We start from the raw sequence: 13,692 nt of genomic DNA on the forward strand, positions 1-13,692 counted from the left end.
GTCCAGCCCCTCGTCGGAATTCCTTTGTCTGAGAAGTTGCTGAGAGACTGGCGCTGTGCTTGATCAAAATTTTTTCAAAAACTGTGAGGCACATCCGAGTGGACACCATTTGAGAAATTCAGCTGGTTTTCGGTGAAGATTTTAACGGCTGATGAGAGATTTTGGATTGTTTCTATCGCTGTAAGGACTTCCCATGGAGCGGGACGTCTCACAGTGCTCCGAGGCGACGTCGTCATCCTGTTTCAAGTTGAAAACCTCCAAATTTAAGCCTCTGTTGACCCAGGACGTCGTGAGAGAACAGAGAACTTTCAGAAGAGCTCGGAATCAGCAGTTTATCCGGACATTCCACTGTTAAAGGAAATTTTGTAATGAAAGAAAGTGCGGACGGGTCCGCACGTCGGCTTGCGGCCGGCGCGCGGACGGGTCCGCACGTCGGCTTGCGGCCGGCGCGGCTCGCCTGCCACAGGAAAAACACCTCCGTTGGAAGCCTTAAGGACAAGTTGGAACATGCCCTGCTGTTAAACAATTTCTCAGATACTCACTCAACTGAAAGCCACCAAAAGCCGCCTGGATTTTACAAATGGTTATCAACACAGAGGTGTTTTTCCTGTAACAGGCGCGCCACGCTGGCTGCGAACCGACGCGCCAATCTGTCCACACGTCTTTCATTAAAAAAATCTCCTTTAACAGTGGAATGTCCGGATAAACAGCCGATTCCGAGCTCTTCTGAAAGTTCTCTGTTCTCTCACGACGTCCTGGGTCAACAGAGGCTTAAATTTGGAGGTTTTCAGCTTGAAACAGGATGACGACGTCACCTTGGAGCGCTGCGCGACGTCCCACTCCGTGGGAAGCCCTTACAGCGATAGAAACAATCCAAAATCTCTCATCAGCCGTTAAAATTTTCACAGAAAACCAGCTGAATTTCTCAAATGGTGTCCACTCGGATGTGCCTCACAGTTATTGAAAAAATTTTGATCAAGCACAGCGCCAGTCTCTCAGCAACTTCTCAGACAATGAAAATCCGACGAGGGGGCTGGACCACTCCTTCCACAAGGTGTGCTCACAGGCGAATGACATCACCGACAGGCGTGAAAAAACTCACGCATGCACACGAGGGTTCAATCTTGGCTGATGTAATCACACGTGATTCAAATCCATATAGTTTTTTAAAAAAATAAAACTGTCGGTTTCTTTTCTAATAGACCTCGTATTTTGATTTTTTTTTTAATTTGTAAGGAATAAAATCCGACTTCATGGGTCTCAGGATTCTTAAGAGTTTTGAAAAACTGATTTAAGTCATTTTAACATTTTATTTCAAAGGCTTTTAAGACTTTTTAAGGATCCACAGGAACCTGATCTGGACAGAATTCATGAAAAGCTGCTTCACAAAAGGTTAAAGTATATCAGTATTGTTTTTAACTTGTTCAAATGGTAAAGTTCACGGAAAAATAGGATACCAAGCTAATGTTTTTATTTTTAGCTTCTAAATGGACAAGAAACACAGATGTAGACAGAGGAAAAAACTAAGTAAAGCCTTCAACATTTCTAAATATTTTCCTGAATAACACCATATATTACACCATCATATTACTCTGAAAATGTTGAGTAAAAACAAAAAGATCTTAACTGGTCACAGCTACATGTTCTGTGTCATTTCATGAAGAAGGTATAACTCTGGTGCGCCCAACCAGTCAACCATGTCGATCAACTAGTCGATCACCAGCTGAGTTCCACTCGATCACATGTCAGCGCTGCTGTAACGGATTGAAATAGAAGGTGGCAGCACTGCACCAGTAAGGATGCCATCTGCCGTTAAATGCCATAAAAGAAGAAGAGGGAAGCAGCTCTTGTTCTTCTTTTATGTTGCAGAATGCAGAAGAGAAAAAAATGAAAGTGAGAAGAACTGTTTTTGAGACAACGTAACAGCTTAAAGAGCCAAAATAAGTTACACTGTGGCCAAAAATGGTATAAACAGTTCAAAATAATTTTTATTTATGTATTTTTTGCCCATTTGTTGTGTTTGTGAATGAAAATAGTGAACTGTTATCTCAGTTAAACTGTGATTATTAATTCCTGCAATTTACTGCTTTTGTTAAAGTTGGTGACCATATTTGGGATTTTATCTTTTATTTATTTTTTATTTTTTGTCCATTTGATTTGTGCAATGTTTACTAAAGCAACACGGCCGAGCCGTTCCTGTAACTCGCGGGCTGAGTTCCAGTCGATCACATGAAAAAAAAAAAAAAAAATTCTGTCACTGGACTCAAGAGCATTTAGTGCTGCTATAACAGACTGATGCAGCAGGTGGCAGCACTGCACCAACAACGACGCCAGCTGCTGTTAAACACGTGGTGGATAAGAAATGAAAAATTCTAATTTTCATCCTGGATTATTTTTTCATTTATTCGAATGGCAAATCCATCTGTTTTATCTGCAATGTAAATCTGGCTTTACTGAAGAAAGAATTTGGAGTGGCATTTCAGACGATTCACAAGAAATATGATGCTAACTTCTAATGCTAACCCAGCTAAATCCCCTCTGCTCACCCGAAAAGTCCAGGATTTGAAAAGTCGATGAGCAGCATAACGGTCCATAAATATGAAGAGTGATGAATGTGGTGAACAAGACTGCAGTGTTCTGTTTGGGCCAGGAGTCTGAGGACACATTTATTCTGTTGGCAGCTGGAGGAGACACACGTCTGCTGCACACAGACGTTCGGTAGCTCAGCAGAAGAATTTCTGAAACGTTCAAGCTGAACATGCACAGCTTTTGCATTTGAAAGCAAGTTTAAAGGAATATTACACGTGCTATCAAGCAGGTTGCAACAGTGAGACCTGCAGAACTTTCCACAGGCGGGGCCTGAGAGTGCACGTTATGATGATCACGTGCAGAGCATCTTGTCAGAATTTGACAGGCGCTTCACTGACTTTGTATCCAAAGAGCCTGTTGTCAGTTTTCTCTGTTTTCCATTTGGGGAAAATATAGATGTGGACTGTATTTCGTCCAAAGTGGCGTCACTGTTCAACCTGGATCCTCACACTGAAAAATGACACTGAGCTCAAATCCAGAGCAACACCTGACATGAACATCCAAATCTGGAATCTAATGCAGACAGAGTCTGAGTGCCTGATTACAGCTGCACTCAGCTCCTACTGTCCCGACTATGAGAGACCAGCTTCCTCCTCTCGGGGCCAGAAGTCCCACTAAGGTAGGGTACAACTTTTCCACCCTGCACATTTACTTCAATGACGTATTATTATTGTTAAAACCTGCCAGAAAATTGTGTTGTTATATTGGTGCACAATATATTGCGGCTACGCTGTGGCGTTCGATGTGGCTCAGTAGATCTCGATACACTGTCAACTTTAAAAGTAGATCTCGGTTCAGTAGATTTCCCTTTACGGGACAATAAAGAAATTCTGATTCTGATAGATGTTGGGCACCCTGGTCTAACTGATGTTTGTAAGTTATGTTCATGTGTTCTTAAACATGATAAACATTATTAAACTGAGACAGCGACACGAGGTCACACTGGACATTCAGGAGTATAAACACTGAAATATGACGTTCTGCCTGTTCAGGGAAACATAAGTAGGGTTTTCCAATGAGAAATTTTAAATCTGAGCTTGGTGTCTATTTTCCAAAGATTCAGGAGTTTATTGCATCCAAAAACAGTGGATACCAACTTCCACTCAAAAAAACAAAACAAAACAAAAGTGGTGGTAAGTGGTGGAGTCTAACCCTGACAGAAGGAGGGACGGGGCCTTCTGCTTTTCTGGACTCACTGAGGGCCACGAACCCACGGCATGATTCTGATCAGACCCGGGACACGCCCACCGATCACCTCCTTAAAGGTTTGTTGTTTTTTAACACTGAAAGCTTTGATTCTGTTCACGTGCTTTCGTGTCCTACCTTGTCCAGCTGGGACACCACCTCCCACAGCAGCGCATGAAGGACGGACAGCTCGCGGCCCAGGTCGATGTAGCCCTCAAAGCCCGGCGTGTTGGACAGAGTCTCTGGATTGGAGATCTCTGACAGGAAACGCATCATCCCCGCCCACTCATGCTCCAGGAAGTCATTCATGAAGGCCATGTACTCCTCCTTGTTCCCGAACCTGAGATCCAGATCACAGCTCCATCAAAGGACTGATGACATCACAAAGGCTTCATTTACCATTTGATCTGCTTTGATAAGGGCAACAAACCGGATCACATTTAGCCTACAATCAAACCAGCAGGAACCAAAGATGAACAATCAAACCAGCAGGAACCAAAGACGAACAATCAAACCAGCAGGAACCAAAGACCAGCAATCAAACCGCAGGAACCAAAGACGAACAATCAAACAGCAGGAACCAAAGACGAACAATCAAACAGCAGGAACCAAAGACGAACAATCAAACAGCAGGAACCAAAGACGAACAATCAAACAGCAGGAACCAAAGACCAGCAATCAAACAGCAGGAACCAAAGACCAGCAATCAAACAGCAGGAACCAAAGATGAACAATCAAACAGCAGGAACCAAAGACAAACAATCAAACAGCAGGAACCAAAGACCAGCAATCAAACAGCAGGAACCAAAGACGAACAATCAAACAGCAGGAACCAAAGACGAACAATCAAACAGCAGGAACCAAAGACGAACAATCAAACAGCAGGAACCAAAGACGAACAATCAAACAGCAGGAACCAAAGATGAACAATCAAACAGCAGGAACCAAAGACCAGCAATCAAACAGCAGGAACCAAAGACCAGCAATCAAACAGCAGGAACCAAAGACAAACAATCAAACAGCAGGAACCAAAGACCAGCAATCAAACAGCAGGAACCAAAGACCAGCAATCAAACAGCAGGAACCAAAGACCAGCAATCAAACAGCAGGAACCAAAGACCTGCAATCAAACAGCAGGAACCAAAGACCTGCAATCAAACAGCAGGAACTAAAGACGAACAATCAAACAGCAGGAACCAAAGACAAACAATCAAACAGCAGGTACCAAAGACGAACAATCAAACAATTACAGTTAAACAACAGGAACCAACTGGGAACCACAGAACTGGAAAAGGTGCTGTTAGATTGTGTGGTGGATTGTGCCCCCCCCAACAGAACAAAAGGAACCAGTAGAGCAGACACGTGGAACCTTTGCTTCTTGTGCTGTGACCTGATGGAGCAGTCGGCCTGCAGATGTTCTGTGAATCTGTTAGTTTAAACTTTAAATAATATTTTGTCCTGTTGATCATTAACATACAGTTTTAATTACTTCAGATGGATTTGTTGGTTTTTGTTTTTTAATCTGTTTTTACGGTTGTATTTTTTAGATTTATTTCTGGTTTTAATCTGTCAATTTGTGCTTTTGTAAATAAAATTATTCATCAATATTTTACAAACTTGGTGAAGTTGGCGAGGTTTTGGATGACTTTGGCGATGAGGGTGAGTGTTCTGGACGTCCGGTCGTCTGGATATTCCTGCATCAGCTCAAAGAGCGACGGCGACATGATGGCGGGACACAGGAAGCGCAGGAAGAGCGAGGAACTGATTAGACGCTTGCTGATGTCCTGCTGGTGTCCGCGTGAGACACACTGCTGCTTCCACGATGTGAAAACCTCCTTCAGCTCCCGAGGAAACACGCTGCACACAGACAACACGTCAGGGTCACATGACTTTATCCTTTCAGCACGCCAGGCGTGAATGTGAGCACAGACTGAGACTGAGGATGTGAATGTGAGCACAGACTGAGACTCTCGGTGTGAACGTGAGCACAGACAGACGGAGGACGTAAATGTGAGCACAGACTGAGACGGAGGACATAAATGTGAGCACAGACTCAGACTCTCGGTGTGAACGTGAGCACAGACAGACGGAGGACATAAATGTGAGCACAGACTCAGACTCGGTGTGAACGTGAGCACAGACTGAGACGGAGGACGTAAATGTGAGCACAGACTCAGACTCTCGGTGTGAACGTGAGCACAGACTGAGACGGAGGACGTAAATGTGAGCACAGACTCAGACTCTCGGTGTGAACGTGAGCACAGACTGAGACGGAGGACGTAAATGTGAGCACAGACTCAGACTCTCGGTGTGAACGTGAGCACAGACTGAGACGGAGGACGTAAATGTGAGCACAGACTGAGACTCTCGGTGTGAACGTGAGCACAGACAGACAGAGGACGTAAATGTGAGCACAGACTGAGACGGAGGACGGAAATGTGAGCACAGACTCAGACTATCGGTGTGAACGTGAGCACAGACTGAGACGGAGAACGTAAATGTGAGCACAGACTCAGACTCTCGGTGTGAACGTGAGCACAGACTGAGACTCTCGGTGTGAACATGAGCACAGACTGAGACGGAGGACGTGAATGTGAGCACAGACTCAGAGTCTGGGTGTGAATGTGAGCACAGACTGAGATGGAGGACGTGAATGTGAGCACAGACTCAGAGTCTGGGTGTGAATGTGAGCACAGACTCAGAGTCTGGGTGTGAATGTGAGCACAGACTGAGATGGAGGACGTGAATGTGAGCACAGACTCAGAGTCTGGGTGTGAATGTGAGCACAGACTCAGTCTGGGTGTGAATGTGAGAGTCAGCTGGTACCAGTAGGAGTTGATGATCTTGCAGAACGCGAGTTCGCAGCACATCTTCAGGTTACTTTGGTGTTCGGGCAGATCGCTGCTGGAGCATCGACTCGGGTCAACCTCGCAGTTTTCATCCGACTCATACAGTGCCTTGATGAACTCGCCTGGCGACAGACACACAAGCTGATTGGTTGGTGAATCTTTCACACACCGCTCTGATTGGTGACCGTGTGCTGATGTCATCAGCGTTTGTTGAACTGACACGAAGCACAAAGTGAACCAACAAAGATTCTCACATCAAAGGAAATCATCAAAACTCTTTAAAGATGTCTTCAGACTCGCGTGTCTATTTTCAGAACAGCCGAGTGAAGATCAGGTTTTATTTTTAACACTCTCTTTCTAAGAATAGTTTCCCGGCCGTCAGCTCGGAAACTGTTTTTTCTCTGAAGTGTGTAAAAAAGACGAGGATGAAGAGCAGCGCTAATATTAGCATTCAGCAAACCACATCAAAGTCTTCTGAGACGGTTTTGAGCAACGGAGTAACAAACAAAATATAAAGAAAATGTCAAATCTTCATTTGAGTCCACGATTAAATCTAAATTATTGATCACAGAGTCTCATCATTCGTTTGATGTTCTTCAGTGAGCGAAAAGACGTCTCACTTTGTGACCATCAACACAGACGGACATAGAGTTTGTCCCACGACGTCTCCAAACAGAAATGAACCCAACAAGGTGGAGAGAACCATCACCATGGCAACAGTGACCTGATTTGGATATTAATTAGGTCACATGGTCAGTGACTACAAACTCATATTTTGGTTCATACAGACACGACGTGTCACGACCTCAGTCTGTAGGTCAAGAGGTCAGTTGAGTGCAGAGCCGTATCCAGAGGTGGGCGGGGTCACCGCTTCTTCTTCCACTGAATTAATTTCAGATCCTTTTAAATTCAAATCTGAAATTAAGATTTTTTTTTTTGGTTTGTTTTTGACATCATATTATCTGAGAGATTTATTTTTGAATCCTGTGACCTGAGGAGCTCAACATCAAACAGTTTACAGATCAAAGGAATGATCCGCTCAGCGACTGACCGAGAGCGTCGTGAAGGTATTTCTGTCCCACCAACTTCAGATACTCCTCAATGGATTTGGTAGCCAGCGTGTTCTCCCTGAAGATCAGCACGTCGTGATCGGCACAGCGGTCCACCTCGGACATCACCAGGTCTGTCAGGAAGTCCTGCAGAAGAAGACCACAGCGTGAGAGGACAACAGGAAAAACGAGATGATGAAGAGGCAAAGGACATGGAGAAAGGATGAGAAGAAGTAGTGAAGAGAATAAAAATAAGAAGGTTGATGACTGAGTTCTTTGATCACTTGGTTCTCATCTGTCAGCTGATCATTCTACAGCAACTAATGACATTTATAAACGGAAGCAGAGGAGGGACTCGGGGTATATAGGACAGAGGACGTCTGTCAGGCCGTTAAATACAACCCCAATTCCAATGAAGTTGGGATGTTGTGTAAAATGTAAATAAAAACCGAATACAATGATTTTCAAATCCTCTTCAACCTATATTCAATTGAATACATCACAAAGACAAGATATTTAATGTTCAAACTGATAAACTTTATTGTTTTTGTGCAAATATTTGCTCATTTTGAAATGGATACCTGCAACACGTTTCAAAAAAGCTGGACAGTGGTATGTTTACCACTGTGTTACACATGGGTGGCGCCAGGGGGGCTCTAGGGGGCACTGGAGTCCCCCTGGATTTGTCATAGCACCCCCAAGAAAATAATTCCTCATTTATTATTAAGTGCAGCAGATAACTGAAACAGTCGTGCAAATGGTGATACAAGCACCAAAGTTGGTACAAATACTCCTTAGACATTACTCTTTTGAAAAAACCGACTGGCCACTTGAGTTTCAATAGGCGGCCAGGTAGGGGTCAATTGAAGAATTACACAGGGGTCAAAATTAAAAATGCTCAAATCATTTTGAAAACTATACATATTTGTCTGATCATAAAGATTCCAAAAAGGTATAGTTTGGACTATCTATGCCCGAATGATCAGGAGTTCTGGGGTAAAAACAGCAAAAATGGTGACAAAGGTTAGTTTCAGTTTGTACAGGGGTCAAAAGTAAAAGTTCCTTCAATTTTGGTAAAAAGTGATGCAAATTATTGGTTGAGCTAATAGGATTAATAAATGGAATAGTTTTGATGTGTTGAATGTTTGGTCTCCAAAGTAAAGGTAAAACAAGGTCAACGTCCATTGGATTCTATGACATGTGACATAAGTTACCCTGTAACATGATAACAAAGCATGATACATGATCCAAACTATTCCTTTTTAAAACCCTGATAACTCAACTAATAATTTGCATCATTTTTTACCAAAATTGGAGCAACTTTAACTTTTGACTCCTGTACAAACTGACACTGACCTTTTACCAGATAACTCCTGATCATTCAGTCATAGATAGTCCAAACTATACCTTTTTGGAATCTTTACGATCAGACAAATAATGTGGTGTAGTTCTCAAAATGATTTGAGCATTTTTAATTTTGACCCCCGTGTAATTCTTCAATTGACCCCTACCTGGCCGCCTATTGAAAATTCAAGTGGCCAGTCGGTTTTTTTCAAAAGAGTAATGTCTAAGGAGTATTTGTGCCAACTTTGGTGCTTGTATCACCATTTGCATGATTTTGCTCTAAATATTCTCTTAGTTGCTGCACTAATTTTAATTTAATTTCATCCCATGTTTTTAAGGCCTTGTCTACACTGAAACGGTTCTTCTATACAATCTTTTTCTTTGTCATTTTCAAAAAGTGTTCCATTCAACAAATGTCTTCGTTCTCACAGATCCAGTGAAACCGCTTGAAAATGCTGTAGTACACATGCCAGGCCTGTATGTAGCGCTGTAACGCTTCTACGAAAAATGGAGAAGACGTGGAGCTAATTAATTTAGCAATGAAAGCTAAAAACTTTAGAAGCCGGCTCACGGATTAAATCAAGTCTTTTAATCTAACCTGTTGCCAGAATTCATCATCACAGCTGGAAACTGTTCTGCACATGATACACTTGCTTTGGAAGATGACATTTTGAAATGTGTTAATTCGTTATGATGGAAGTTACTTGTTAAAAACAATAATATGCTAAAAGCTATATGCGAAAATATGTATATGTATATGTAAATATGTAAAATAAATATGCTAAAACACAGTTGACAACATGCTACAGAGGTGGGGCGATGACATCATCCTTTCAGTTTTCCACAGTGAGACACTTCTGGCATTTTCAGATAATGTGATTAGAAAAATACTTCACTCATCAAAGAAAATAAACATTCATCAACAGAACTGACTGTTTAACACAAGATGACATCATGTTCAACAATGTCATGATAGTAATAATAAGTTTATAAGTTATAAGTTTTATTTATAATGCACCTTTCATTAATAAAAATACCAAAGTACTACAGGAAAAAACAAGGATAAATAAGAGAATAAAAAAAAAAGAAAATCTTAAGATAAAACCAAAATAAAATAATAAAATAGAATGAAAAGGTTAAGATGCAACAGATTCAAATTAAGACAGACCTGTCTAAACAGGTCTGTCTTGAGGCTTTTTTAAAAGATTTCACAGTTTGTGGAGCCCTCTGATGGTCAGGGAGGGAGTTCCAAATATGAGGGGCAGCTGAACAGAAGGCCCTGTCTCCCACGGTGTGAAGCTTGGTGAGAGGGGGACGGAGAAGATTAGTGTTGTGTGAACAGAGGGAATGGGAGGGTGTGTGGGGAGTGAGGAGGTCTTTGAGGTGAGCAGGGGGCATTGCCATGGATGCATTGGTGGGTGATGAGAGCAATCTTATAATGGATTCTGTAGGTTATGGGGAGCCAGTGAAGGTTATGGAATATAGATGTGATCCTGTTTACATACTCTCATCAGAATTCTAGCTGCAATGTTTTGAATGTATTGGAGCTTTTCAAGGTTTTTTTTCCAGAGATCCCAAAGAGCAGGGAGTTACAGTAGTCAAGCCTGGAGGAGACAAAGGCATGGAAGAGGTTTTCAGCATGAATGATGACGTCATACTGCAGTGAGTGTAGTTTCAAGTTGTTGAAATGGTTTATTTTTGCTGCCCAAATATCATGAGTGGAATGCGAAAGAAGTGAAGTCTGTGTTGCTTAAAGAACTACCTGAGGAACAACAGAGGGCACAGACAAACCAGTGACCCGGTATCACTCCTGGTATTTAACCCTCAGAGGACACGGCCTCTGAACAGCAATAAAATCATTGCTGCTTTTTGCTCTTAACCACAACAACAAGTGCATTGTGCTGTTATGAAGACATCAATGGTAAGTGAAAGATTATTTCTCTGCCTGCTGTTGGCATTTTTCCCCTGAGGCTGTAGGCTACATTTAGAGGTCTGTGGATATTTGTGTTGAACAGTAGCCTAGGTTTGTGTGTGATTTTGGTCATTCTGTATGTCATTAGTGACTGTCGCAGATCAGAACGTGGCAGAGGTGTAGCAGAGAGCTGTCGTGACACCTGAGCCCATAGCACCCTCATAAAAATGCCAAACTCTCCCATAGCACCTGCAGAAAAAAATCTCTGGAGCCACCACTGTGTTACATCATCTTTCCTTCTAACAACACTCAATAAGTGTTTGGTAACTGAGGACACTAATTGTTGAAACTTTGTAGGTGGAATTCTTTCCCATTCTTGCTTGGTGTACGACTTCAGTTATTCAACAGTCCGGGGTCTCCGTTGTCGTATTTTGCACTTCATAATGCCCCACACATTTTCAATGGGCGACAGTTCTGGACTGCAGGCAGGCCAGTCTAGTACCCGCACTCTTTTACTACGAAGCCACGCTGTTGGAACACGTGCAGAATGTGGCTTTGCGTTGTCTTGCTGAAATAAGCAGGGACATTCCTGAAAAAGACGTTGCTTGGATGGCAGCATGTGTTGCTCCAAAACCTGGATGTACCTTTCAGCATTGATGGTGCCATCACAGATGTGTAAGTTGTCCATGTCATGGGCACTAACACACCCCCATACCATCACAGATGATGGGTTTTGAACTTTGCGCTGGTAACAATCTGGATGGTCTTTTTCCTCTTTTGTCCAGAGGACAAGATGTCCATGATTTCCAAAAACAATTTCAAATGTGGACTCATCAGACCACAGCACACTTTTCCACTTTGTGTCTGTCCATTTCAAATGAGCTCGGGCCCAGAGAAGGCGGTGGTGTTTCTAGATGTTGTTGATGTTTGGCTTTCGCTTTGCATGGTAGAGTTTTAACTTGCACTTATAGATGTAGTGACAAACTGTGTTAACTGACAATGGGTTTCTGAAGTTACGCATATGATACCCAGCTTTATCTATCCATGAAGCCAGAGGACACACACCAATTAGCTAAACTGCAGGATTGTCTTACAGACATAAAGACATGGATGACCTCTAATTTCCTGCTTTTAAATTCAGATAAAACTGAAGTTACTGTACTTGGCCCCATAAATCTTAGAAACATGGTGTCTAACCAGATACTTACTCTGGATGGCATTACCCTGACCTCTAGTAATACTGTGAGGAAATCTTGGAGTCATTATTGATCAGGATATGTCATTCAATGTACATATTAAACAAATATGTAGGACTGCTTTTTTGCATTTGCGCAATATCTCTAAAATTAGAAAGGTCTTGTCTCAGAGTGATGCTGAAAAACTAATTCATGCATTTATTTCCTCTAGGCTGGACTATTGTAATTCATTATTATCAGGTTGTCCTAAAAGTTCCCTGAAAAACCTTCAGTTAATTCAAAATGCTGCAGCTAGAGTACTGACAGGGACTAGAAGGAGAGAGCATATTTCACCCATATTGGCCTCTCTTCATTGGCTTCCTGTTAATTCTAGAATAGAATTTAAAATTCTTCTTCTTACTTATAAGGTTTTGAATAATCAGGTCCCATCTTATCTTAGGGACCTCATAGTACCATATCACCCCAATAGAGCGCTTCGCTCTCAGACTGCAGGCTTACTTGTAGTTCCTAGGGTTTGTAAGAGTAGAATGGGAGACAGAGCCTTCAGCTTTCAGGCTCCTCTCCTCTGGAACCAGCTCCCAATTCATATCAGGGAGACAGACACCCTCTCTACTTTTAAGATTAGGCTTAAAACTTTCCTTTTTGCTAAAGCTTATAGTTAGGGCTGGATCAGGTGACCCTAAACCATCCCTTAGTTATGCTGCTATAGACTTATGCCGCGTTCACACCGGACGCGATCTGACGCTACAAATTCGCGTGGGTCGCCAGGCGATGGACGCGCCTCCTTCGCCCGGTGTGTCGCTCTGCTTGGGTGGACTTTCGCTGCGAAAATTCGCCCCGGTGCGTCATCAGATAGGAGGACCTTCCATTCTGCTCGCCGGCTCCGGTTGTCAGTCAAGTTAACATGACGGACCTTGATCACACGGAGCGAGTTGCTGTGGAAAGCTCCCAATACAGAGAGTATCATTATTTGCTCCAGGAACTGTGTCTGGGTGATGGCCGCTTTCAGCGGTCGTTCCACCTCTGCAGGACCCAGTTTGAGGATCAACTGTCCCGTTCACGCACGCACATGTAAATAATAAAAAAAAATAAAAAAAAGAAAGAAACTCCGCTGCTTGCTGCAGCTGGCTCTTCCCCAAAAAAACTCTGTCATAATTGTGTTTAGAAACCAGTCACCATTTGCTTTATACAGCTATGTAGTTAATAAGTAAAATAATCTCCAGGACGATTCGCGCACGCGCACGTAAAAGAAAAAGAAACTCCGCTCCCCGCTGCTGTGGGGCTGCTGTTCGCTCCAAAAACTCTGTCATGATTGTGAAATAAAGGACAAAAGAGACATAAGTCCTGCTCACAGGCTGCTACCAGAGACAGGACATGTTCACATCTTCAGTCAAACTCCAGACATCTCCACGTCACTACATATTCAGTCCCTGATTGGTCTTTGCGGCACGACGAGACGAAAAAGTTCAGATTTTTGAACTTGTGGAGGAGGGCAGCGCGATGCAAAACGCTCAAAATCGCTTCACTCGCATCACTTCACTCGCCTCCATCGCGTCGCGCTGCGCGGT

The 13,692-nt window shown here is 42.9% G+C and overlaps 1 protein-coding gene across 1 annotated transcript in view; it reads right to left on the reverse strand.

The window, feature by feature from the left end:
* The window catches only part of rasal2 (RAS protein activator like 2), a 50,438-nt gene that overhangs the window by 13,590 nt on the left and 23,156 nt on the right, over positions 1–13,692 (reverse strand). Inside the window, exons 6-9 of the mRNA XM_034182637.1 lie at positions 7,675–7,819; positions 6,601–6,745; positions 5,392–5,631; positions 3,913–4,114 (exon numbers count right to left, since the gene is read on the reverse strand). Of these exons, the coding sequence (XP_034038528.1) occupies positions 3,913–4,114; positions 5,392–5,631; positions 6,601–6,745; positions 7,675–7,819 (732 nt within the window). The remainder of the gene's footprint in view (positions 1–3,912; positions 4,115–5,391; positions 5,632–6,600; positions 6,746–7,674; positions 7,820–13,692) is intronic.

Source organism: Thalassophryne amazonica, chromosome 12, assembly GCF_902500255.1.
Source record: "Thalassophryne amazonica chromosome 12, fThaAma1.1, whole genome shotgun sequence".
Lineage (NCBI taxonomy): Eukaryota > Metazoa > Chordata > Actinopteri > Batrachoidiformes > Batrachoididae > Thalassophryne > Thalassophryne amazonica.